Source organism: Vulpes vulpes, chromosome 13, assembly GCF_048418805.1.
Source record: "Vulpes vulpes isolate BD-2025 chromosome 13, VulVul3, whole genome shotgun sequence".
Classification (NCBI taxonomy): domain Eukaryota; kingdom Metazoa; phylum Chordata; class Mammalia; order Carnivora; family Canidae; genus Vulpes; species Vulpes vulpes.
Window position 1 is genome coordinate 121,765,910 of NC_132792.1, and position 25,330 is coordinate 121,791,239.

General features: G+C 39.5%; 1 protein-coding gene across 2 annotated transcripts in view; it reads right to left on the reverse strand.

Annotated features, from left to right (window-relative positions):
- Window positions 1–25,330, reverse strand: part of LIN9 (lin-9 DREAM MuvB core complex component) — an 80,934-nt gene continuing 55,604 nt past the window's right edge. For both annotated transcript variants that reach the window (XM_072732702.1, XM_026003444.2), the window contains exons 12-15: window positions 7,174–7,299; window positions 2,364–2,543; window positions 2,122–2,219; window positions 1–1,436 (exon numbers count right to left, since the gene is read on the reverse strand). In XM_072732702.1, coding sequence (XP_072588803.1) covers window positions 1,331–1,436; window positions 2,122–2,219; window positions 2,364–2,543; window positions 7,174–7,299 — 510 coding nt within the window. In that variant the 3' untranslated portion in view covers window positions 1–1,330. The remainder of the gene's footprint in view (window positions 1,437–2,121; window positions 2,220–2,363; window positions 2,544–7,173; window positions 7,300–25,330) is intronic.

Genomic DNA, 25,330 nt, shown 5'->3' on the forward strand with positions numbered 1-25,330 from the left:
TTACTTTTCATAGATCAATTTATTTAGAATTACAAATATTAAGAATAAAGGATTTATGCATTTCTTAATTAACATAACAGTTTAGCTAAATATAAACTCTGCACTAAAGTTTTGCAGTGGCACCATACCAACAAAGAATATGGAAGCATTTTTAAACTATACAAAAATTTCAAATGGAAAATAATCTTGTTTTAGTTTTATTATACATTAACATATAAAAAGTCCCATCTTATGAGACATCTAAAAGAATCAAAGCCACTTCTACAGCTATATCTTAAACTCCAAATCTGAAAACAATTTTATTATAGTTTGACTTTATAATATTCTATATTAAAACAAAGATAATTCCAAATACACACTTTTTACAAGATTAACATTTTAGGCAGGGTTTTTCCTTTAAAAAACCAAAAACAACAAAAAACCCCACAACCAAATACAAACCTTTTTTTTCTGCATTTCACAGCACTGGTTATTATATTTGTTTTCCTTATAAAATCTTTTGACTTTATAAATTGTGTATGGTTGGATTTTAACCAGTCATCTGGTTCAAACGTTGTGCAAATAAACAAAATATGAAAATAGTGTGTTATCAGTCTTTTAAATAAATCTCATAACAATAGCACTTTTTGCCCTGAATTGACGGGAAAGTCATGCCAAATCCACTTGCTGAAATTTAGCATTTTGCAAGTCATTTTTTTCCTGCTCCTTCATTTTCTTTCAAAAGACAAACAACAAAGGTTTCTTTTATAAATTATGATAAATTAAAATATTTATTATTATAAAATGATCTCTAGACCCATGTCATACCGCAAGTACCCATCACGTATACTTAAGTCCATACTTCCCAGCTATATTCCAGTGGCTTCCTCCAAGGGTGGACGTGCCATCTCTCAAGGGTGACCTCTTTCAAAGACAGAGGGTGACGAGCTGAGGGAGCCTGAGCTGTCATCTGGCCAGAGCTTCCACACCGTGCCACAGACATGCAAGAAGACTGTGTTTCTGCGTGTTCTCCCCTGAAGCTGCTATCTGCGCCTGTCGGCCTTAATTCATGCACGTTCAGAAAAGGGTCAGCACACTCTTCCATGAAAGTGTATTACGTTCAGACATGTTCAGTTTAAAAATACTTACTAATAAACATGTAACGTAAGCAATGCTACTGCAGCCAAGTAATAAAAGGAAAATAAATAGAATGCTGGTCAGCAACGCTGGTTTAAGAAGCAGTACAGTATGTTAAATGCCTTATCTGTTTCCCAGCACTTGGGTTATTTGGTGTTGGAAGCCTGTGTGAAGGAAGAACAGCGTCTTATGCTGCTGGAGCCATGAAGTAGGCTCAGTCCCTGTTGGTGTCATTGGCTGCAAAGGCATGCAGGTTTCCCATCTGGCTCAGGCCACTCTGAATGTGGGCAACATGGATTTCCACATTATTCTGAAAGCAACTGAAAAAGGCACATGGTTAACTGCTTTATTTCACTATGTTAGGAAAATACTTTTTAAAAAGGAAGAGCTGAGTTTTAGTCCCAAGCCCAGCTAAGATAATGACCCCAAGGAAGGACGAAAGCTCCCATCCCATCAGTTCCCAGTCTGCAACAGTGGTGATGGGAAGAGCTGCTGGAGGGCATCCCTGGGTGGCTCAGCAGTTTGGTGCCTGCCTTCAGCCCAGGGTGTGATCCTGGAGTCTCGGGATCGAGTCCCACATCAGGCTTCCTGCATGGAGCCTGCTTCTCCTCTGTCTGTGTTTCTGCCTCTCTCTCTGAGTGTTTCTCATGAATTAAAAATAATAATAATAATAATAATTAAAAATATATATATATATATATGCTGGAAGGGGCAAAGGAGCCGTGGGAGTGTGGGCAGGAAAGGCTCTCTCTCAGACTGGGGAAACTCTACTCAGCGGAACCTCCAACCCAAACCCAAGTACCACATGTCTTCAAGTTCCTTTACATAAACAAAATTGGTGTGAAATCTCTGTCAATAGATGGGATATAACTGAAGAGCTCTCTTGTAATTTCCTTACAGGATAAAAATTATATGAATGCTTCACAAATATGCTTAATTCTTAAAACTTGTACTGAAAACCACCATGAACTTCTAGAAATGATTAGGGTCCACCTGACCAATTACCTGATATTAGAAGCATCTATCGTACTCTTGATATCATTTAATGAATCTGTAAGTGATTTGAACTCGAAGGAATTCAGGTCTCCTCCTTCTGCCAGACACTGAAGGAAGAAATAGTTCAAAATTTAATTAAATTATAGTTCAAATACAGACACACCCAATACAATCTGTGTATTAAAATTGTTTAGCAACAAATTAGTTTGTGTAGGTGTTGAAACTAAGAAAACCTTTTCTCTGAGATGTACCTTAATTTGTAATAAAATAGCGGTAAGCCTGGAGATTAAATCTGTCAGATTTTCGTTCTCAACACAGGGCTGTCCAGTGGAGGAGTTGGCATGCCGGACAATCTCCTGTGCTTCCTCCTCACACCTCCGTCTCATGTCTGTGGGCTGGTCTGCAGGCTGCAGGCCCTGGTCTGGAGCAAGCTGGAAACAGAGGATTCGACCATCAGATGTACATTCATAAGGCCAGAATGATTTCTGTGTGTTTGTGCCCCGTTTTCTTGGTTGTGGATTGTTATGAAACTAGAACTTATAACGAAAATGGGCCTCACCCCGACCTTAGAAGTGATTTTCTCCAACAGTTTTCTTTTCTTGATTTGTTTTATATTTTTGGCAACCTTTAATTTTGATATAATTTCAAACTTCTAAAAAGGAACAGAACAAAAGTATCTTGAAACCTTTTATCCAGATTCACTGATTATGGTTTATTCTGTGTGGCAGTATTTGCTCTCCCTCCGTGTCATAGATATAATGTCTTCCCCTAGGCTCTTTGAGAATAAGCTCCAAACACTGTGCCTCTTTACCCCTAAATTACTCCAGCTTGCATTTCCTAAGTACAAGGATATTCTCTCACATAACCACAGGGCAACTGTTACAATCGGGAAATTTATCACTAATAGAAGACCATATTCTTCTTTTTAAAAATTTATTTAGGGGATCCCTGGGTGGCTCAGTGGTTTAGCATCTGCCTTCGGCCCAGGGTGTGATCCTGGGGTCCTGGGATCGAGTCCCGTGTTGGGCTCCCTGCATGGAGCCTGCTTCTCCCTCTTTCTGTGTCTCTGCCTCTCTCTCTCTCTCTCTGTGTGTGTCTCTCATGAATAAATAAATAAAATCTTAAAAAAAACAACAACAACTTATTTGGCAGAGAGAAAGAGAGCATAAGCAGGGAAGGGAAGAGAGAGGGAGAGGGAGAAGCAGACTCCCTGCTGAGCAATGAGCCCTATGCGGCACTTGATCCTAGGACCCCAGGATCATAACCTGAACCAAAGACAGACACTTCACCACCTGAGTCCACCAGGTGCCCGAAGACCATCTCCTAACAGGGCACATGCACGTTCCATCAACCATCCCAACAGTGTCCTACACATAGCTCTCCCTCCTGAAAACATCTGGTTGCCATGTCTCTGCAGATTTCTTTATTCTGGAACAGTTCCTCTTTTGTGACCCTGATATTTTGGAAGAGTACCAGTCAGTTATGTTGTATGCTGTCCCTCAACATGGGTGTGTGTTTCCTCATGATTACATTGAAGTTATACATTTTTGGGGAGGAACACCGTTAAGAGTGATGCTGAGTTCTTGCTCAGGGCATCATGGTCAGGAGGCACCTGATGTTGATCTGCCCCGGTATGGGCAGTGCTACCTCTTACCACGTGGTTGAGCCAGTCGGGTGCTGGCCAGATCCACCTCCCCAACCTGAACAGGATCCTCCCCTTTGTAATGAGTAAGCACTTGTGAAGAAAGATTTGGAGGCTCCTTGCCATCACACATTTATCTGCTAGGTTACCATGGGTCTTGATGTTACTGGTTATTAGGGTGATGGCTCCCAGACGCCCTTCGTCTCACTCCTATCATTCCTTCTACAGTTACTAGCTGATATTTTACACTAAGAAGTTTTCCTTAAAAGTTCACTGGTTACTTAGTGAATGTTAGTAAGGACTCATGGATTCTTACTTTATTCAAAAGGCTGTCATCTCCAAGCATACTTACTTATGCTGAAGCCCACAATGCCCCAGATCTAGTCAGTGGGGACCCACTCTGTCTAGCTGGTTCCACTGGACACATTACCTTAACCTGGGGGCACAGCAACATGGCCTGGGGTTCCTCAACCTTCTCTGCTCAGGCTCTGGGATCAGTCTCTTTTTCAAACTCTGCTTCATTTTTATTGGAGAGCAGCATTTGAAAGCCAAGATGGGGTGTTGGGGGTGCTCACTGCCATCAGGGTGTGTGCTTCTGGGCTCTCTCGGCATGTGCCTATACACATACATACACACTTGTATCTGTGTCCCAGAAAGAAAATGAACCTTGGAGTCAGACCAAGTCTCCTATTCTGAGCCAACACCATGGGGTTTGTCGTAGTCTCTCCTTCTTCAGAGCTGCCTTCTCCAGAGGCGAGAGAGCAGACCTCCCTGGTCCACAATATACTTAGTTTCTCATTTACTCCATCCTGGAATGCAGAGTTTTAGGACTGTGAATCCACATCACCAGGAGCAAAAACCTTACTAACCAGAGGTCAATGTTTATTTAAAGTTCGATTTACTCTCAGACTTAAGGTCTAAAAATACTAAGTTTAGGTCATTTGGATTCATTTTTGTCTCCTTTAGTGTTTTTATTTATTTATTTATTTATTTTTTTTTTTAATTTTTATTTATTTGTGATAGTCACACAGAGAGAGAGAGAGAGGCAGAGACACAGGCAGAGGGAGAAGCAGGCTCCATGCACCGGGAGCCCGACGTGGGATTCGATCCCGGGTCTCCAGGATCGCGCCCTGGGCCAAAGGCAGGCGCCAAACCGCTGCGCCACCCAGGGATCCCATCCTTTAGTGTTTATGTCATTCCTCTGACGTAGAGTTGGGTTCATTTATTTCTACTTATATTCCATTTTAGAGTTCATCTGTATTTGTTGAGGAAATACACACTCAGAGAAATGTCACTCCCCCTCACTCCCCAATAGCTGCCCCACCCCCAAGTTAGTTCTAGTTTATCCTTCCTGTGTTCATTCTCAAAAACCTAAGCAGTTATGTGTTAATTTTATTTTTACATATTTCTCTTTTCTCCAAGGGTAACACTTAAAATATATACTTTTTTACTTAATATATCCTGGAAATCACTCCGTATCAGGAAATAGAGAGAGCTTCCTCGTTCATTCTTACAGCAGCAAGGCACTCCATGGCGTGAACATACCCTAAGTTATTCAGCCAATTCTCTATGTATGGGCATTTATGTTTTTCCTAATATTTGGCAATTTCCAGGAATGCTGCAATGAATAACCTTGTCTCTAATACTTCAAAAAAATTTCAAATTGTTTTTAGGGGCTATGAACATTCTAATGCATATCTTTTGGTAAATACAAGTTCACATATGTATTTGGTATATATATTAGGAACAGAACTGCTTAATAATAGTATTCTCTGATTTTATTTATTTATTTATTTATTTATATATAAAGATTTTATTTATTTATTCACGAGAGACACAGAGAGAGGCAGAGACACAGGCAGAGGGAGAAGCAGGCTCCATGCAGGGAGCCCGATGTGGGACTTGATCCCGGGACTCCAGGATCACACTCTGGGCCGAAGGCAGGCTCCAAACCACTGAGCCACCCAGGGATCCCTGCTTTTATTTTATTTTATTTTATTTTATTTTATTTTATTTTATTTTATTTTATTTATTTATTTATTTATTTTTTTAATTTTTATTTTTTCCTGCTTTTATTTTAAAATCAGTATTGTAGGGGCACCTGGGTGGCTCAGTCAGTTAAGCATTTGACTCTTGGTTTTGGCTCAGATTGTGATCTCAGGGTTGTGGGATCGAGCCCTGTATTAGGCTCCATGCTTAGTAGGGAGTCTCCTTGGGATTCTCTCTCCCTTTTTCCCCCTCCCCACCCCTGCTTATGCATGCATGCTCTTTCTCAAATTAATAAATCTTTAAAAAATAAAATCAATATTGTACTTCCCCAAGAGCTTTGTAAAAATTAAATCATTTTACTTCATTGGAAAATGAGCCTATCACAACAGACCTTGTGTATATACTGCAATTACACAAAAAGATTGATGAGCAGCCCATTTCTACATGTGTCGTCAGCTTTGTTATATGCTGTCTTAGATTGCTTGGTTTGTGTCTCTCATGGGTTAGTTGCTAGTCTGGAGGGGGAAATCGATTTGCTAGGGTAACACTTATTGCTATGTGGGTGGCAACTACCAGGAAAATAAAAAAAAAATTATAATAGATGGGTAGAGGAATGATCAAAATATCCTCAGAGTTTAGTTAGCAGCAACCACAGTTCATTTCCCTCAGTTCAAGGCAGGTGGATTGATAACATGGCTGGTGGCAGATCTCTGGGACTTAACTAGGAAGCTAGAGTCATAAAGAGCTGCTGAAGAGCCTCATTTCATAAATTGAGGTGGCTCACTGGAAACATTAAACCTCTAAAAATGCAAGTGCTGGAGCATTCTAAACTCATCGCAATCATTTAATTCTTATTTTGTTTTAAGAAAATCAAATTTTAGGTGAAATCATTGAACTGCGTTCCTATATATAATTTCATGTACATGATAATAATTCACAAATAACCCTATGCTCTACATATTTGAAGTTCAAGAATCTATAGTTCTAATGTAAAGTCTAAAGAAGAAGGAAACAAAATTATATACACAGCATGACCATAACTTTGTGAGAAAAAGGGCATATATATTAAAAAAAAAAACTAGGGGAAATAAACCAAAATGCAGTTTTAAGGACAGTGGAATTAAGAGTTTAAGAGTAATCATTTTTCTGGATTTTTCTAAAGTTTTTTTTTCAAGAGGTATACCATTTGTAATTGAAACAAAAGTCAACAGAGTCAAGAGCTTGCTGTGTGTAAAGCACTCAGATGCTGATGCTGTAATGAGTAAAAATGGAGTAAAATATGGTTATACTAAAGGACCTTATAATGATGCTGCTTTAGTTTGAGTTTTCTAAAATGTGAAACTATTTAGCTTCAAATAAAAGAGGGGTGGGCAAAGGCCCTCAGGGGAAATTCATACCATCCTGTTGGACTTTATGCAAAGCTCACCTACCTCATAGCAGTATTGTTGAACTTTGTGCAAAACTTTGTTGAGGTCTTTGTTGAGTTGCTCCAGCTCCAGAACAATCGTTGCATATCTCCGCTGAAATTCAATGCCAATGGGCATGGAATAGGATTTCTATAAGAAAAAAAATAAGTCAGATTTTGAGAAGGATTTTTTTTTTTTTTGAGAGAGTGAGAGTGAGAACGAGAGAGAGAGAAAGAGAGAGAGCATACAGAAGGGGAAGTGGTAGAGGGAGAGGGAGAATCCTAAACAGATGTCAGCAAGGAGCCCAGCTCGGGGCTTGATCTCACGACCCTGAGAGCATGACCTGTGCTGAAATCAAGAGTTTGATGCTTAAGTGCTGAGCTGCCCAGGTGCCCCTCATAAGGATTTTTTTTTCAGCAGGGCACTTTCAATGATCTAACAGATCTGATATGTCCAAAACAAACAGAAGTTTATTAAAATTATCTGTACTCAAATAAAATAAAATTATCTGTACTCAATGTTCTACTTCTTGTGTGTGACAACAGTATTATTGTCATTTAGGAGACATCCTTAGGAGCATCACAATGTCTGCCATTTACTTTTTCCTAAAGGAGATCACTAGAGAAAGAGATTACATGCAGAAGTGTTGAATCTGCATACTTTTTCCTTATAGGAGTCTTCCAACTTTCTCATAAGCTTGCCATTTTTCAAAACAGAACATAAAAGCCTGAATATACTCATCTGAAGTAGTCTAGTTATTGAAACTGCATTACTCCCTGCCTGGAATCGACTGCGTGTAGTGTAATGGTTAAGCGCATGAGTGCAAGAATTACAAACGGAGGTTCAACTCCTAACTCTGCCACCTTCTAGCTGTGTGGCCATAAGTGAGCTCCCTAACTTCCCCTTTTTAAAAAAAATTTATTTATTTATTATTAATTAATTAATTTATTTATTTATTTATTTATGATAGTCACACACAGAGAGAGAGAGGGACAGAGACATAGGCAGAGGGAGAAGCAGGCTCCATGCACCGGGAGCCCGACGTGACTCGATCCCGGGTCTCCAGGATCGCGCCCCGGGCCAAAGGCAGGCACCAAAATGCTGTGCCACCCAGGGATCCCAAGCTCCCTAACTTCCTGTGCTCAATTTCCTCATCTGTAAAAAGGGGGTAATGAGAATACCAACCTAAGAGGACAGCACCTGCCCACACAGAGAATGCTCAGTAAGTGTTAACTGTTATCACCATGGCCATCACTCTGATGTGCTTGCCATCAGTAAGTGCGGGCCTTGGTGGACTTTGGTCCCATCACCCCTCCTTGCTCCACAGTGGCTCCAATAAATATACCACCCATCCCACCCCAGCGCAGATGCTGCAACAAGACGCTCCAGTCAGGCCACATGCAGTCACCTCTTCTCCTCCAGAGGGTTTCCCAGAAGCAGCCCCTCCTGTCCCTGGGAGGCACAACCTCTCCATCTGGGCAGCACAGTGAAGGACAGGGAGCGGCCCGGAAGCCACTTACAGGTGGTGCACATCACACAATTATAATGGTGTGAGCTGACACAAGCCTCAGCGATCATCCACTCAACCCTGTCATTTGACGTAAGAGAAAACGGAGGCGGAAGGAAGCTGATGAGTTGTTTACCAACACACACCGTCAATAATGTGTTGATGATGAAGATGGAGATGGCTAACATGCATATAGGGACTGGAGATCGATGTGTCAGACACTGTTCTAGGTGTTAAACGGGATCTCACTGACTTCACAACAAACCCATAGGAAGGGGGCTGTACTTATCCCTGTTTTATATACGGAGGAATCTGAGGCCCGTGCATCCCAGTGAGTGGTAAGCATGCAGGATCCCAAGGCAGGCTGTGTGGGTCAGAATCCTGCTGGAAGAGCAGGGTAGGAGCACACTCCAGGGCTGACCCTGGAATCACATAAAGGCGTCTAACTCAGTTTACCACTGGTGCCTCCTAAACGGTTTCCCCTTCCTGAACTTCAGATTTGTGCAGTTAAGCCCACAATACTATTTGAACACCCAGTATTTTAAAAAATATTTTTATCTATCTATCTATCTATCTATCTATCTATCTATCTATCTATCTATCTATCTATCATCTATCTATCAATCAACAGAGAGAGGCAGAGACATAAGCAGAGGGAGAAGCAGGCTCCATGGAGGAAGCCTAATGTGGGACTCCATCCTGGAGCCCTGGGATCATGCCCTGAGCCAAAGGCAGATGCTCAACAGTTGAGCCACCCAGGTCCCAATGAATAGCCAGTCTTTAATAAAAATGCAAGGATAAAGAGGACACAGTATATTTAACTTCATCTCCTTGGGTTGGCTTGGGGATTTACCCATGACATAGTTTCACCAAACACTTGACCTAGTCCCCCTTTTTTATTTTTTAAAGAAGTTTCTTTTTCTTTTTTAGATTTTATTTATTTATCCATGAGAGATACAGACAGAAGGCAGAGACATAGGCAGAGAGAGAAGCAGGCTCCTCGCAGGGAGCCCGATGTGGGACTTGATCCTGGAACCCTGGGATCACGCCCTGAGCCAAAGGCAGATGCTCAACTGCTGAGCCACCCAGGCATCCCGACCTATTTCCTTCTTTTTTTTTTCCCCTTCTTAAAGGTAAGTATATATTTTGGCAAATTCAGAACTAGTTAATCAAAATCAAAATTATTAAAGGCTCCGTATCTTTTCCCCCCCTAAGATTTATTTATTTCAGAGAGAGAGAGAAAGAACAAGTGTGGGGGGTAGGGGCAGAGGGAGAGGGGAGTCTCAAACAGACTCTGGATCATGGAGTCCGACAGGAGGCTTGATTCTATGACCCTGCGATCACAACCTGAACTGAAACCAAGAGTCAGACCCTTAACCAACTCTACCCCCCCAGGTGCCCTAAGGCTCTAAGGCTCCGTATGTTTTTGCAGAGAATTCACTACAAGGTGTTAAAGGCCTCGATCCTTAATTTCTGTCTTCAACATATATGAGGTACTTAAATAAAGACATATGAGGACTATATATATATATATATCAAAATGTACATAGGGGCGCCTGGCTGGCTCAGCCCATAAAGCATGTGACTCTTGATCTCAAGGTCATGAGTTCAAGCTCCATGTTGGGCCAGTAGCCTAATTAAAAAAAAAAATTATTGGGATCCCTGGGTGGCGCAGCGGTTTGACGCCTGCCTTTGGCCCAGGGCGCGATCCTGGAGACCCGGGATCGAATCCCACGTCGGGCTCCCGGTGCATGGAGCCTGCTTCTCCCTCTGCCTCTCTCTCTCTCTCTCTCTCTGTGACTATAATATATAAATAAAAATTTAAAAAAAAAATTATTTAAATTCAATTAATTAACATACAACATATTATTGGTTTCAGAGGTAGAATTCAGTGATTCATCAGTCTTATAGAACACCCAGTGTTCATTACATCACGTGCCCTCCTTAACGTCCATCCCCCAGTGACCCTGTCCTGTCACCACTCCCCCTTCCAGCGACCCTCAGTTTGTTTCCTATGATTAAAAGTCTCTTATGGTTTGTCTCCCTGATTTCATCTTATTTTTTCCTCTCTTCCCCTAAGATCCTGTTTTGTTTCTTTAACTCCACATTATCAGTGAGATCATTAAGATAATTGCCTTTCTCTGACTTACTTTACTTAGTATAATATCCCCTAGTTCCATCCATGTCATTGCAAATGGCAAGATTTCTTTTTTTTTTTTGATGGCTTAGTATTCCATTGTGTGTGTGTGTGTGTGTGTGTGTGTGTGTGTGTGTGTGTGTGTATCACATCTTTATCCATTCATTCATTGATGGACATTGAGCTCTTTCCATAGTTTGGCTATGGTGGACATTGATGCTATAAATATTGGGATGCACATGCCCCTTCAAATCACTGCATCTGTATCTTTGAGGTAAATACCCAGTAGTACAATTGCTGAGTTATAGGGTAGTTCTATTTTCAACTTTTTGAGGAACCTCCGCAATGTTTTCCAGAGTGGCTGTACCAGCTTGCATTCCTACCAACAGCAGAAGAGTGTCCCCACTTCTCTGCATTCTTGCCAACACCTGTTGTTTCCTGACTTGTTCATTGTAGCCATTCTGACTGGTGTGAGGTGGTATCTCATTGTGGTTTTGATTTGTACTTCCCTGATGCAAGTGATGTTGAGCATTTTTTCATGTGTCTGATGGCCATTTTCTGTCCTCTTTGAAGAACTGTCTGTTCATGTCTTCTGCCCATTTCTTGACTGGATAATTTGTTCTTTGGGTGTTAAATTTGATAAGTTCTGTATAGATTTTGGATGCTAGTCCTCTGCCCCTCACCTTGCTTGTGCTCTCTCTCACTCTCAAATAAATAAAACCTAAAAAAACCCAAACAAACCCCAAAACCAATGGTTCTTAAAAAGTTAAACACCTTCATGTACCATATGATCTAAGAGAAATGAAATCATCTGTCCATGTAAAGACTTGCACACAAATGTCCAATTTTCTTTGTAATAGCTAAAAAATGTAAACAATCCAAATGTCCCTCAACAGGTAAATGGATTTTGTGGTACGTCCATATGATGTGGTGCTACTGCTCAGCAATAAAAAAGAATTATGGTATGTTGCATGAACTGTGGGACACACAACTAAGTGGATGAATCCAAATCATTATACCAAATGAAAGATGACAGGCAAAAGGGACACCTGGGTAGCTCAGTGGTTGAGCGTTTGCCTTTGGCTCAGGGCGTGATCCCAGAATCCTGGGATCGAGTCCCACATCAGGCTCCCTGCATGGAACCTGCTTCTCCCTCTGCCTATGTCTCTGCCTCTCTCTCTCTCTGTCTCTCATAAACAAAGAAATAAATACAATCCTTAAGAAAAAAGAAAGATGACAGGCAAAAAAGCATATATACAGTATGATTCCATTTATGTGCAATTCTACAAAATGTAAACTAATCTGTGATGACAGCAGGCACATCAGTGGTTGCTGGGAGCCTGGAATAGATGGAGGAATAGATTATAAAGGGCTTGGGGAAATCTGGTGAGGAGGGGAGAAAGCAGAAATACTTGTAATCTAGTCTGTGGTGATGGTTTCATGGGTGTGTATGTGTATATGGACACACACATATATCTGATCAAACCATACATTTTAAATGTATGTGCACCAATTATACCTCAACAAAGTTGGGGAAGTCATGGGGAAAATCTACCCATATCAAAAGAACCCTGCTAACCCTTCAGAAGCCCCCATGTGTCACCTTACAAATCTCTCTTTTCTCTCCAAAGCAACCGTACTTTTGATATCAAACATCATAGTTTGACTTTTGAAATTAATGTAAAATGTAATTATATAGTATATACTTTTCTTCCTCACTTCTTTCAATTAACACTGTGGAATTCATCCACATGGTTGTGTGTATCCATTTAGTTCATTCATTGTGGTACAGTATTCTTTTGTAGAAATATTCAGTTATTCTACTGGTTCCATTTGTTGTTGGGCAATAGGACTGCATGTAGTTAGTTCTTGGCTAATATGAACAGTGCTGCTAGGACATTTTGTACTCAGGTACCCAACATGTTTAATTTTGGTAGACAGAGCCAAAGAGTTTCCCAAAGTGATGGAATAAGAAAGTTCTGGCTGCTTCACAAATGTTCCAATCTTTGATATTTTAAGTGTTTGAATATTAGCCACTTTTAGAGGGTTTGAGTGATATCTCTTTGTGGTATTAATCTGCATTTTCCCTATTATGAATGAGGCTGGGTACCTTATCACAATTTTTTTGTACATCTGAATATCCTCTTTTTAAAAAGTATCTCTTTAATTCTCTTTCCTGTTTTCTATTAGGTTGCTTATATTTTTCTTTTAAGATTTTATTTGTTTATTCATGAGAAACACAGAGGCAGAGACACAGGCAGAGGGAGAAGCAGGCTCCTAATGGGGAGCCTGCTGCAGGACTTGATCCTGACACCCCGGGATCACACCCTGAGCTGAAGGCAGTCACCCAACCACTGAGCCACCCAGGCCCCCTGCCTATCTTTTTCCTATTGACTTACAGTTCTTTATATATTCTAGATGTAAGCTTTCGGTCAATTATATGTGCTGTAAGCATTTCTTTCCATTCTGTGGTTTGCCTTTTATTTTCTTATAGTTGTATTTTTTTCATGAACAGAGGTTCATAATTTCAATGTAGTTCAATGTATCAATCTTTTCCTCTACGGTTATTGTGTTCTATACTCTACTGATCTCATTTAAAGACTTCTACCCTAAGGTCCTAATATTCTCCTATATTATCTTCTAGAAGTTTTACATTTTGCCTTTCACATTTAGATCTAAAATACCAATAATTTTTGGGGTTCCTGGGTGGCTCATTCAGAGAGGCATGCAACTCTTGATCTCAAGATTGTGAGTTTGAACCTCATGTTGGATGTAGACATTACTTTAAAAAATATATAATCTTTAAAAAAATGTAATACTGGTCATTTTTCAAGTGAGGCAGGGACCCCACCCCTGCTATATTGATACCCAGTTGACTCAGTACCATTATTTCAGTATGCTGCTGAAGCGAGCACAGCACCATTATTTCAAAAACCTTTCTTTCCTCATTACTCTGAAGAACTACTTTTGTCATTGAACAAGTGTCCACACATGTGAACGTCTATTCCTGGGATCTCTATTCTGTTCCATGGGCTTTGTGTCTATGTTGTGCCAGCAGCACACACATGAATGCTCTAGCTTTGTAATAGTACCAATCTCCAGGACAAGAAGTCATTCCACCTTGCTCTTCTTCAAGAATACCTTGGGAGCGCCTGGGTGGCTCAGCAGTTGAGCATCTGCCTTTGGCTAAGGGGGTGATCCTGTGGTCCTGGAATCGAGGTCCGTATTGGGCTCCCTGCATGGAGCCTGCTTCTCCCTCTGCCTAGGTCTCTGCCTCTCTCTCTGTCTCTCATGAATAAGTAAATTAAAAAAAAAAAAAAAAAAGAGTACCTTGGAGATCCTAGCTCTTTGTAGTTCCACATACATTTTAGAATCAGCTTGTCAATTTGCACAAACTTAACACATGCATGTGTATGTGCACAGATGGATTAGGACTCTGAGATTACATTCAATCACCTATAGATAAATTGGGGGAAAATGGACACCTTTGCAACATTAACATTATGCCTGAAGTCATGAATATATCTTTTTATTTAAGTCTTCTTTAATTTCTCTCAACATTTTAGTTTTTTTTTTTTTTTTTTTTTTTTTAGTTTTCTATATAGAAGTTTAATACATGTTAGATTTACATCAAGGTATATATTTTTTCTTTACTTTTTAGAAAATTGTATTTATTTATTTAATTTTTCTAACTACTTATTACTGATATATGGAAACATAACTGCTTTTTAAAAAAACTAATCTTTAATCTAGCAATTTTGTTAAACTCACTAATTCTAATAATTTATCTGAAGATTCTTTTAGATTTTCTAGGTATACAAATACATCATCAGTGAATAAAACAAATTGGTTTTATTTCTTCCTTTCCAATCTTTATAAATTTTTTGCTTTATTACACTGACTAGAATCTCCACTATACTACTGAATAGCAATTGTGATAGTAGGCTTTCATATCTCATTTTCATTTTTAAAGAGAAAAAAAATTTTTTAAAATAAGCTGTATGCCCAATATGGGACTTGAACTCACAACTCTGAGATCAAGAGTCACATGCTCTACAGACTAAACCAGTCATGTGTCCCTAAAGAGAAATTTTTTAACACTTCACTAGTAAGTATAACATTTGCTATAAGTAGTCTGATAAATATTCCCTGTCAGATTAAGGGATCTTGATCTTAATTATTCCTAGTGTGATAAGAGTATTTATTATTCCACCATGAAGGGATGCTTAATTATGTAATTTTTTTTTTTTTTTTGCAACTACTGAGATGCTCTTGTGGATTCTCTTTACACTCTTTTTTTTTTTTTTTTAAAGATTTTATTTATTCATGAGAGACAGAGAGAGAGGCAGAGACATAGGCAGAGAGAAAAGCAGGCTCCACACAGAGAGCCTGATGCGGGACTGGATCCTGGGACTCCAGGACCACACCCTGGGCCGAAGGCAGGCACTAAACCACTGAGCCACCCAGAGATCCCTCTTTACACTCTTAACATGGTAAATCACATTAAAAATTTTCTTATTAGGGCAGCCCCGGTGGCACAGTGGTTTAGCGCCGCCTGCAGCCCAGAGCGTGATCCTGGAGACCCTGGATCGAGTCCCATATCAGGCTCTCTGTATGATGCCTGCTTCTCCCTCTGCCTGTGTCTCTGCCTCTCTCTCTCTCTGTCTCTATGAATAAATACAAAATCTAAAAAAAAAAAAAAAATCTTATTAATAAATTATTATCTTCAAGAGTTTTTTACCTGCTAGTCTTTATTTATTCATTTAATTTTGAGAGAAGAGAGAGAGAAATGAAGAGAGAGAGAGAGAGAGAGAGAGAGAGAGAAAGCATGGGCAAGCAGAGGAAGAGGGAAAGGGAGAGAATCTCAAGCAGGCCCCATGCTCAACACAGAGCCCAAGGCAGGGCTTGGTCTCATGACGGCAAGATCATGACTTGAGCCAAAATCAAGAGTTGGATGCTTAACCTACTGAACCACCCAGGTGCCCCTTACCTGCTAGTCTTTTAAACAAATATCTAAGGTGATTTTGTAGTTAATAACACACATTATTACAAGCTTATCTACTTTGCAAACAGATAAAAAGAAAACTGCATCAAAATCTGTGTTTTGGGGCACCCAGGTGGCTCAGTGGTTGAGCATCTGCCTTTGGCTCAGGGTGTGATCCGGGGGTCCTGGGATCTAGTCTTGCACTGGGCTTCCTGTAGGGAGCCTGCTTCTCCCTCTGCCTGTGTCTCTGCCTGTCTCTGTGTCTCTCATGAATAAATAAAATCTTTAAATTCTTAAAAAAGATTTTAATTTATTTATTCATGACAAATGAATATGACCAATGTCTCAATAAAGCTGTTATAGGGGCACCTGGGTAGGTTAGATGGTTGGGCATCTGACTTTTGATTTTTGGCTCAGGTTGTGATCTCAGGGTACTGAGACTGAGCCTCGCATTGGGGTCCCCACTCAGCAGGGAATCTGCTTGTTTTCCTCTTCCTGATCACTCCCTCGAACAAATAAATAAATCTTAAAAAAAATAAAAAGCTGTTATAAAAAAAGAAACCTTGCCTTTTAAATATTTACTATAATTGAACATGCTTTCCTACCAATATTCCTATAATCAACTAGTCTGTTTTAGACTGCCACGTACAGGTTGAGTGTAACATACAAAATGGACTCTATTTTGAAGACTGGTTTACTAGTAAGCAGGTTCCTGCAGAGATCCAAATAAAAGAGGACTAAAAACATGACAAGGATAATTCTGACAACATATTTTGGGCAAGAAAACCAACTTACAACAGGACAGGGCAGAAGGAAGAAGCACAGAGAGTCTATTACCCAGAAAACCCTAATATGAGATTTCAAACATGGTTAATTGAGACCGAATTCTCGGGGATAGATCCCTTCTCCTCTTGAATTATTACTAATCTCCAGGTATGACAAGACATATTTTCAAGTGGGAAAGTAATTATTAGAGATGATTGGTTTAATATCTGCTTTTATATAGTGCTGAAGCAATTCAAACCTATTTTAATAAATTCCATATGCTCTATTAATTTGTGAACATTCTGTATGTGTATTTTTAAGATATTCAAAATAGAAAGGGCATATTGAAATGAATAAACTCACATTTTCACTGATTTTAATATACTATATAATTTGACTTACAACAGGTTGCTCAAAGCTTTAACTTTCGTTTAACTCCATAAAAATTTCTCAGGGGTGGGATCCCTGGGTGGCGCAGCGGTTTAGCGCCTGCCTTTGGCCCAGGGCGCGATCCTGGAGACCCGGGATCGAATCCCACGTCGGGCTCCCGGTGCACGGAGCCTGCTTCTCCCTCTGCCTGTGTCTCTGCCTCTCTCTCTCTCTTTCTCTCTCTCTCTCTGTGTGACTAATAAATAAATAAAAATTAAAAAAAAAAATTTCTCAGGGGTATGACTGAGAAATTTGTCCTTGTTGGATTATAAAAGTGACTAAGCATTTTAATATAAAGTAATTTTTCCCTTTCACTTTACAAATAGAAAGTCTGAACATCTGATTTCATAGTTTGACTACTTTGGTTTTAGTTTGCTTTTCCTGAGTAAAGTATGAGATAAACAAGCTTTCCAAATTTATTTTTTTTTAAGCTTTCCAAATTTAAAGGAGACTTTATCAGACCAATATTTTATTTTTTTTTGTAAATTCCATAAGAAGGGGATCCCTGGGTAGCGCAGAGGTTTGGCGCCTGCCTTTGGCCCAGGGCGCGATCCTGGAGACCCGGGATCGAATCCCACATCGGGCTCCTGGTGCATGGAGCCTGCTTCTCCCTCTGCCTATGTCTCTGCCTCTCTCTCTGTGACTATCATAAAAAAATTTTAAAAAAAAGTCCATAAGAAAATAAACTCTGAACAAAATAATACGTCCAGTCCTTTGAGGTGAGAAACAGTAAACTAATCAGGACATTTGGTAAAAATAGAATATAAATTAGTTTTCAGCTTCAAAATCAAATTAAATTAAATTAAATTACATATATGTTAGGGCAGAGGCTAGATGGGGATAAGGTAGATAAAATTACTCCTCCTTGTTGCTAAATACACGAGGGGTTAGCCATGTAAACGTTCAGTTAGTTTCAAGTCATTAACCTGAAGCTTCATAGAAAAATAAGGAAAAAAGTCATAAGGAATAAATGGAATATATACCCAGAAAACTTATAATTCATAAATCTGAAACAACTGCTGTATTTCTGAAAGTTTTTTAAAATATTAGGTCTCAAGATATTAAAAAATAAAATCTCACATTATAATATCTGGAATTCTTCTGCAAAGAAGGAATTAATTGAATAATTTTTTTTAAGATTTTATTTATTTATTCATGAGAGACACAGAGAGAAAGAGAGAGAAGCAGAGACATAGGCAGAGGGAGAAGTAGGCTCCATGCTGGGAGCCGGATGTGGGACTTGATCTCCGGTCTCCAGGACCACTACCTGGGCTGAAAGGGGTGCTAAACCACTGAGCCACCTGGGCTGTCCAAGTTGAATAATTTGTATTTGTCCCTGAAATACTCCGTAAAATTCCAATTTACAAGTAATACAGAAAATAGGATGAGTAACAGCTGTGTGAAGATGATAAGACAGCATTTGGGGGTACCTGGGTGGCTCAGTCTGTTAAACATCTGCCTTCAGCTCAGGTCGTGGTCCCAGGGTCCTGGGACTGAGCCCTGCATCAGGCTCCCTCCCTGCTCAGTGGGGAGTCGGCTTCACCCTCTCCCTCTGCCCCTCTTCCTTCTTGTGCTCACTCTAATAAACAAAATCTTAAAAAAAAAGATAGCATTCGATTTTTACCACTCTACAAGGCACTGTACATATATTACATCAATATAATAGAACTGGTACAGTCTCTAAAGATACTTGCAACATTTTGTTTACATTCTACAACTAATCCCCAAATCATGTATCATACACCTATTTCCCTTTTTTTGATTATTTCACTTAAAAGTATGGTTTGTTACGTGTAATACAAAGGAGGTACTTTGAATATAAATCCATCCTGCCCCACCATTTGTTTGTAATAAATACAGGTATCAAAAACACTCCTGAACATACTTCTGATACCATTAGTTACAAGCATCTCTTCAAAAATAACATAATTTGCAATAGTATTCATTTTACCTGCTACTTTAAACAATTTAAATTTCAGCTCTCTCACCAAGTAAACATGTTATTTATGCTTTTCCTCCTTTGGGAAACAAACATTATTCTACAGTAATCTGATACTTCTTGTCTTGTTCTTATCCTGTAAACCTGAATTCCAAGTTTATGTTTAGATTCTTTTTTTCTGTTTGTCACAGAGAGAGCACCAGCAGGGGGAGAAGCAGGTAGAGAGAGAAGCAGACTCCCCACTGAGCAGGGAGCCGGATGTGGGGCTCCAACCCAGGACCCTGAAATCATGACCTGAGCCAAAGACAAGATACTTCACCAACTGAGCCACTGGAGCGCTTCCAGGTTTGTGTTCAAATGATAGGGCCTTGATAGGAGAAAAAATATCGTGGTACATTTTTCCTCCTGTTGTCTGAAAATATGAGCATGTGTATTTTGTTTTATATTTTATGTTTTAAAGATTATTTAGTAACCTCCACACCCAATGTGGGGCTCAAACATACGAGCCTGAAATCAAGAGTTGCACACTCTTCTGACTGAGCCAGCCAGGTATCCTGAGTATGTGTGTCTTAAATATTTTATTACCTAACCAGTTGGAATTATTTTATTAAATGTTGAGTGCTTTGCATTGTAATAGTCAAGGTATTAACATAAGTAGAAGGTTGTTGATTTATGACAACTTGGAGATCTCCTAAAATCAATTGCTGTCTATTTCAACATTTTTATGCCTGTGGAAGTTTCATATTTTGTTTCAGCATCATCAGACTTCCTAGTTCAAGTAAGGTTTTTTTTAAAGATTTATTTATTTTTAAAGATTTATTTATTTATTTATTTATTTATTCATTCATTCATTCATTCATTCATGATAGACAGAGAGAGAGAGAGAGAGAGAGAGAGAGAGAGGGGCAGAGACACAGGCAGAGGGAGAAGCAGGCTCCACGCCGGGAGCCCAACGCGGGACTCGATCCTGGGACTCCAGGATCGCGCCCCAGGCCAAAGGCAGGCACCAAACCGCTGAGCTACTCAGGGATCCCTTGATTTATTTATTTATTAATGAGAGACACAGGCAGAGGGAGAAGCAGGCTCCCCACATGAAGCCCGATGCAGAATTCGATCGTGGATCCCAGGAACATGCCCCAAGCCGAAGGCTGACTCTCCACTGCAGAGCCAACCAGGCGTCCTCTTCAAGTAATGTTTTAATGCTACATGAATTTTGCCATTTTGTTAAGTCTGCTATGTTCTGTTAATCTGCCATTAACAGAACATGGGAAATACCCTATCCATATTAAATTTTCCTGTCAATCTAACTAATGGAGGAACTTCTCGATATTTAGATCACTCTGTTAGGCGAAAGTGAGGCATGAGTGACAAGAGGATGGACCTCAGACATCCTGACAGGGAGCAACTGCCCATGGACCACCCCAGTCCACCCATCTCGCAGTTGGTGTGCAGTGACAACATCCTGGCAGAGGAAGAGTTAAGTGCTGTACTTGCAGAAAGTGTTGTACAGAAAGCCACCTGTCCTCATCTGACCTGCACCTCTAGAATAGCAATAATGTGTGGTTTCCTACCAGGTGTAGGCATTTTAAATACAGTTGGGTAATTATTATATAATCCAGGCCTGTCACTAGATGTTGTGTCCTTAGGATTCACCCAAAAGAAAAAATTGATGTAAGCTCAAAACCCCGGAGTTTCAAGGCCTTTGTCTCTGTTGACTGGCCTGCTCCTCCCTTGCAGCATACATTTTTAAAAAAGATTTTATTTATTTATTCAAGATAAAGAGAGAGAGAAAGCATGAACAGGGACAAAGGCAAAAGGGAGGGAGAAGTAGACTTCCCGCTTAGCAGGGAGCCTGATGTGGGGCTTGATCCCAGGACCCCAAGATCATGACCTGAGCTGAAGGCAGATGCTTAATTGCCTGAGCCAGCCAGGCCCCCTGATGTATTTTTTTAACATACATATCAAATTCCTATTCGTTAATAATTTGTTTAGGATTCTTGCATCTATGTTCATGAATGAGGCTGACTACTAATTCTTTTGTAGCATCTTGTTAGGTTTGGATATCAAATTATTCAAGCATTATAAAATGAATTGGAAACTGTTCCTTTTCTTCTGTTCTCTAGAAGAATCTTTTTTTCTTAGATTTTATTTTTTATTTATTTGAGGCAGAGAGAGAGAGAGAGAGAGAGAGAGAGAGAGAGAGAGAGAGAGAAAGCCTGAAAAGGAGCAGAGGGAGATGGTGAGGGAGAAGCAGACTCCCAACTGAGCAGGGAATGGGAAGCAGGGCTTGATCCAAGGACCTGGAGATCATGACCTGAGAGGAAGGCAGACACTTAACTGGCTAAGTCACGCAGGTGTCCCACTTCAAATAAGTTTTGAAAAATGGATGTTAAAGATAACTACTTGGCTGAATTCACTTCTTTGGAAGAATTCATTGAGGGTTGTAGTTTCTTTTTGGTCAAGTTTTAAATTACTGACTCATTTATAAGGTAGTGACAGGACTATTCCAATTTAACATTTCTTCTTGTATCCATTTTAACAAGCTGTATTTTTCCAGAAATTTGTCCACTTCATCTCAATCTTCAAACATTATTTGCAGAAAGTTCTTTATAATATGTACAGCTTTGGCCATTATAAGATACCATTGACTAGGTGGCTTAAACAACAGAAGTACATTTTCTCAGTCTGGAGGCTGGACATCCAAGATCAAGATGCTGGCTGGATTGGTTTCTGATGAGAACTTTCTTCCTGGCTCTCTTCACACTGTGCACAATCAGAAAAATCTCTGTGCCTCTTCCTCTTCTTGTAAGGACACCCGTGCTATTGGCTTAGGATCTCACCCTTATGGCCTCATTTAACCTTAATTACCTCTTTGGAGACCGAAGCTCTACATAAAATCACCTTAGGGGTTAGGGCTTCAACCTATGAATTCTAGAAGGCACAATTCAATGTGTAACACAATATCTTCCTATGATCTTTAGTATCTGTAGGTACTGTAGTGATGTGCCCTCTTTCTTGAGTTATTTGTATCATTCTTGATTGGCATTTGCAGGATTCTCATATTTATTACTTCTTTCAAAGAGCCAATTTTTTTACTTTGTGGATCATTCCTATTGTATTTTTTAAAAAGATTTTATTTATTCATGAGAGACACAGAAATAGAGGCAGAAACACTGGCAGAAAGAGAAGCAGGCCCCCCCACCAGGAACCAGATATGGGATTCAATCCCAGGACCCCGGGATCATGGCCTGAGCCAAAAGCAGATGCTCAACCACTGAGCCACCCAAGTGCCCCCAGATCATTCCTATTTTAGATTTGTCTCTATTTCATTACTTTTCTCTCTGGATTTAATTTGTTCTTATTTGAACTTCTTGAGATGTATGCTTGACTTTCTGCTTTTTCCAGTCTTTCTTCAATTCAAACATGTTCTTTTACTCTGAAATAGGCATGGCTGCATCCCAACATTCTGACATATGTAATTTTTAATACCATCCAATTAAAAACATTTAAGGGAAATTTAACATTGCATCCTTTAATTTTCAAGCATGAAAGGTTTTTTAAAATCCTTTATAAAAAGATTTATTGGGATGCCTGGGTGGCTCAGCGGTTGAGTGTCTGCCTTTGACTCAGGACATGATCCCGGGGTTCTGAGATCGAGTCCCACATCAGGCTTCCTGCAAGGAGCCTGCTTCTCTCTCTGCCTATGTTTCTGCCTTCTTTCTGTCTCTCATAAATAAATAAAATCTTTAAAAATAAATAAGATTTATTTTAGAGACAGAGAGAGCATGAACACGTGAGTGTGTGGGGGAAGGGTGAGAGGGTGAGAGAATCCTCAAGCAGACTCCTTGCTGAGTAGAGCTTGATTTAGGACTCAATCCCAGAATATAATCTGGAGAAGTCTAATCATTCTGAAATTTGTTGAAATTTTATTTAGGGCCAGAATACAATTAAATTTTGTAAACATTCTATGTAAGCTTGAAAATAATAGGTATCCAGCAGCTGTTAGGTATGTCAATGTGATCAAGTTTGTTAACTGTGTTTTTGAAATCTATATCCTTACTAGATTTTTTTAAAAGATTTATTTATTTATTCATGAGAGACAGAGAGACAGAGAGAGAGAGAGAGAGGCAGAGACATAGGCAGAGGGAGAAGGCGGCTCCCTGCAGGAAACCAGGTGTGAACTCGACCTGGATTCTGGGATCATGCCCCAAGCTGAAGGCAGTGCTAAACAGCTTTTTTTTTTTTTTTTTTTTTTTATTTACTCATGAGAGACACAGAGAGAGAGAGGCAGAGACACAGGCAGAGGGAGAAGCAGGCTCCATGCAGGGAGCCTGATGTGGGACTCGATCCCAGGTCTCCAGGATCACATCCTGGGCTGAAGGCAGCACTAAACCACCGAGCCACCAGACTGCCCAGACTTTTATTTATTTAATTTTTAAAAAAATATTTTATTTATTTATTTATTCATGAAAGACACAGAGAGCAAGGCAGAGACGCAGGCAGAGGGAGAAGCAGGCTCCATGCAGGGAGCCCAATGTAGACTCGATCCTGGGACTCCAGGATCACGCCCTGGGCCAAAGGCAGGCGCTAAACCGCTGAGCCACCCAGGGATCCCTGCCCAGACTTTTAAAATAACATTGATTTTTAAAAATTTTTATTAAAACCAGTAGATTTATTTTGATTTTTTTAAAATAAGTTCTATGCCCAAAATGAGGCTTGAACTCACGACTCCAAGATCAAGAGTCAGCCAGGACCTCCTCATTAGATTTTTTTTTTTTTGCTACTTGTTTTATTAGTTATTAAGAAGGCTATGGAAATTGTCCCTTTTTATAGTGGTAATGTCTTTTTCCTTTGATTTTTGCCAATTTTTGCTTTATGTATTTGGAAGCCATTATTACGTATAAGTAACTTTGAAATTATTTCGAAATCTTTCATTAAGAAGCATACTTCTTTATATCCAATAATATCTGTTGCCCTGAATTTTACTGTCAGATATTACTATAGCTATGAGACCTGCTACTGTTATTTTAAAACTCTGCACTGTATACTTTTCATACATTTAAATTTTTTTATTTTCAGGATCCTTTAATATTAAATGTGTCTCTTACATGCATTATAGAGTTGAGGTTTTACTTTTTATCCGGTTTGGCAATCTTTGCCTTTTATTCAGAAGATTTGGTTCACTTGTATTTAATATTATTACTGATATATTTGGATTTAAATCTACCATCTTACTATTTCCCTTCTATTTGTCCCTGTTTGGTGTCATTCTTTTTTTCTTGCCTTCTTTTTTTAAAGACTGATTGAACATTTTTATTGTTATATTTCCCTACCCACCTCTCCCTGATTAGCTTAGTCTTTATGCATCTTTTATTATTAAGAGGTGCCTCAGAAATTAAAATGTGCATCCTTGATTTATCAAAGTCTATATGTATACCCCCCATTCTAACCAATAGGCAATTGTTGAGTTTTATTTTTATTTTATTTTTTAAAAAGATTTTATTTATTTATTCATGAGAGACCTAGAGAGAGGCAGAGACACAGGCAGTGGGAGGAGAAGCAGGCTCCATTCAAGGAGCCCAATGTGGGACTCGATCCCAGGAATCTGGGATCATGTGCTCAGCCAAAAGCAGACACTCAACTGCTGAGCCATCCAGGTGTCCCAGAGTTGTATTTTAAAATCTTTATATTTTATTTTTTTTTAATTTTTTTTTAATTTTTTCTTTTTATTTATGATAGTCACAGAGAGAGAGAGAGAGAGAGGCAGAGACACAGGCAGAGGGAGAAGCAGGCTCCATGCACCGGGAGCCCGACGTGGGATTCGATCCCGGGTCTCCAGGATCGCGCCCTGGGCCAAAGGCAGGCACTAAACCGCTGCGCCACCCAGGGATCCCAAAATCTTTATATTTTAAATGCCATAAGGTATGACTTTAAATAGTATCATTTAGATTAATCCACATATTTATCCTTCTTGTTTCTCTTCATTCTTTCTGAAACGTCAAGTTTTTTCTTTTGCTTCAACAAAAATTTTATTATTTCTCTTAGTATAGGTATTCTGGTAACAATTTCTAAAATTTTTTTCTGCAAATTGTCCTTATGTTAACTTTACCTTGATGGAATTTTCATTGGGTAGAGAAATCTAGGTTGGTAGCAATTTTGTTTCAGCTCTATGAAGATGTCATTCCATTTTCTGTTCTCTATTATTTCTGTGGAGAAGTGAGATGTCAAATAAATTGTTGCTTGGTACCCATGTGGCTCTGGGTACTTTATTTAAGTAATCTCTGCATCCAATGTGGGGCTTAATCTCATGACCCTATGATCAATAGTCACATGCTCTACTGACTGAGCCAGCCAGGTGCCCCTGGTTCAGGGTACTTTAAATATTTTTCACTTTGTGTTTAGTTTTTAGCAGTTTTACTA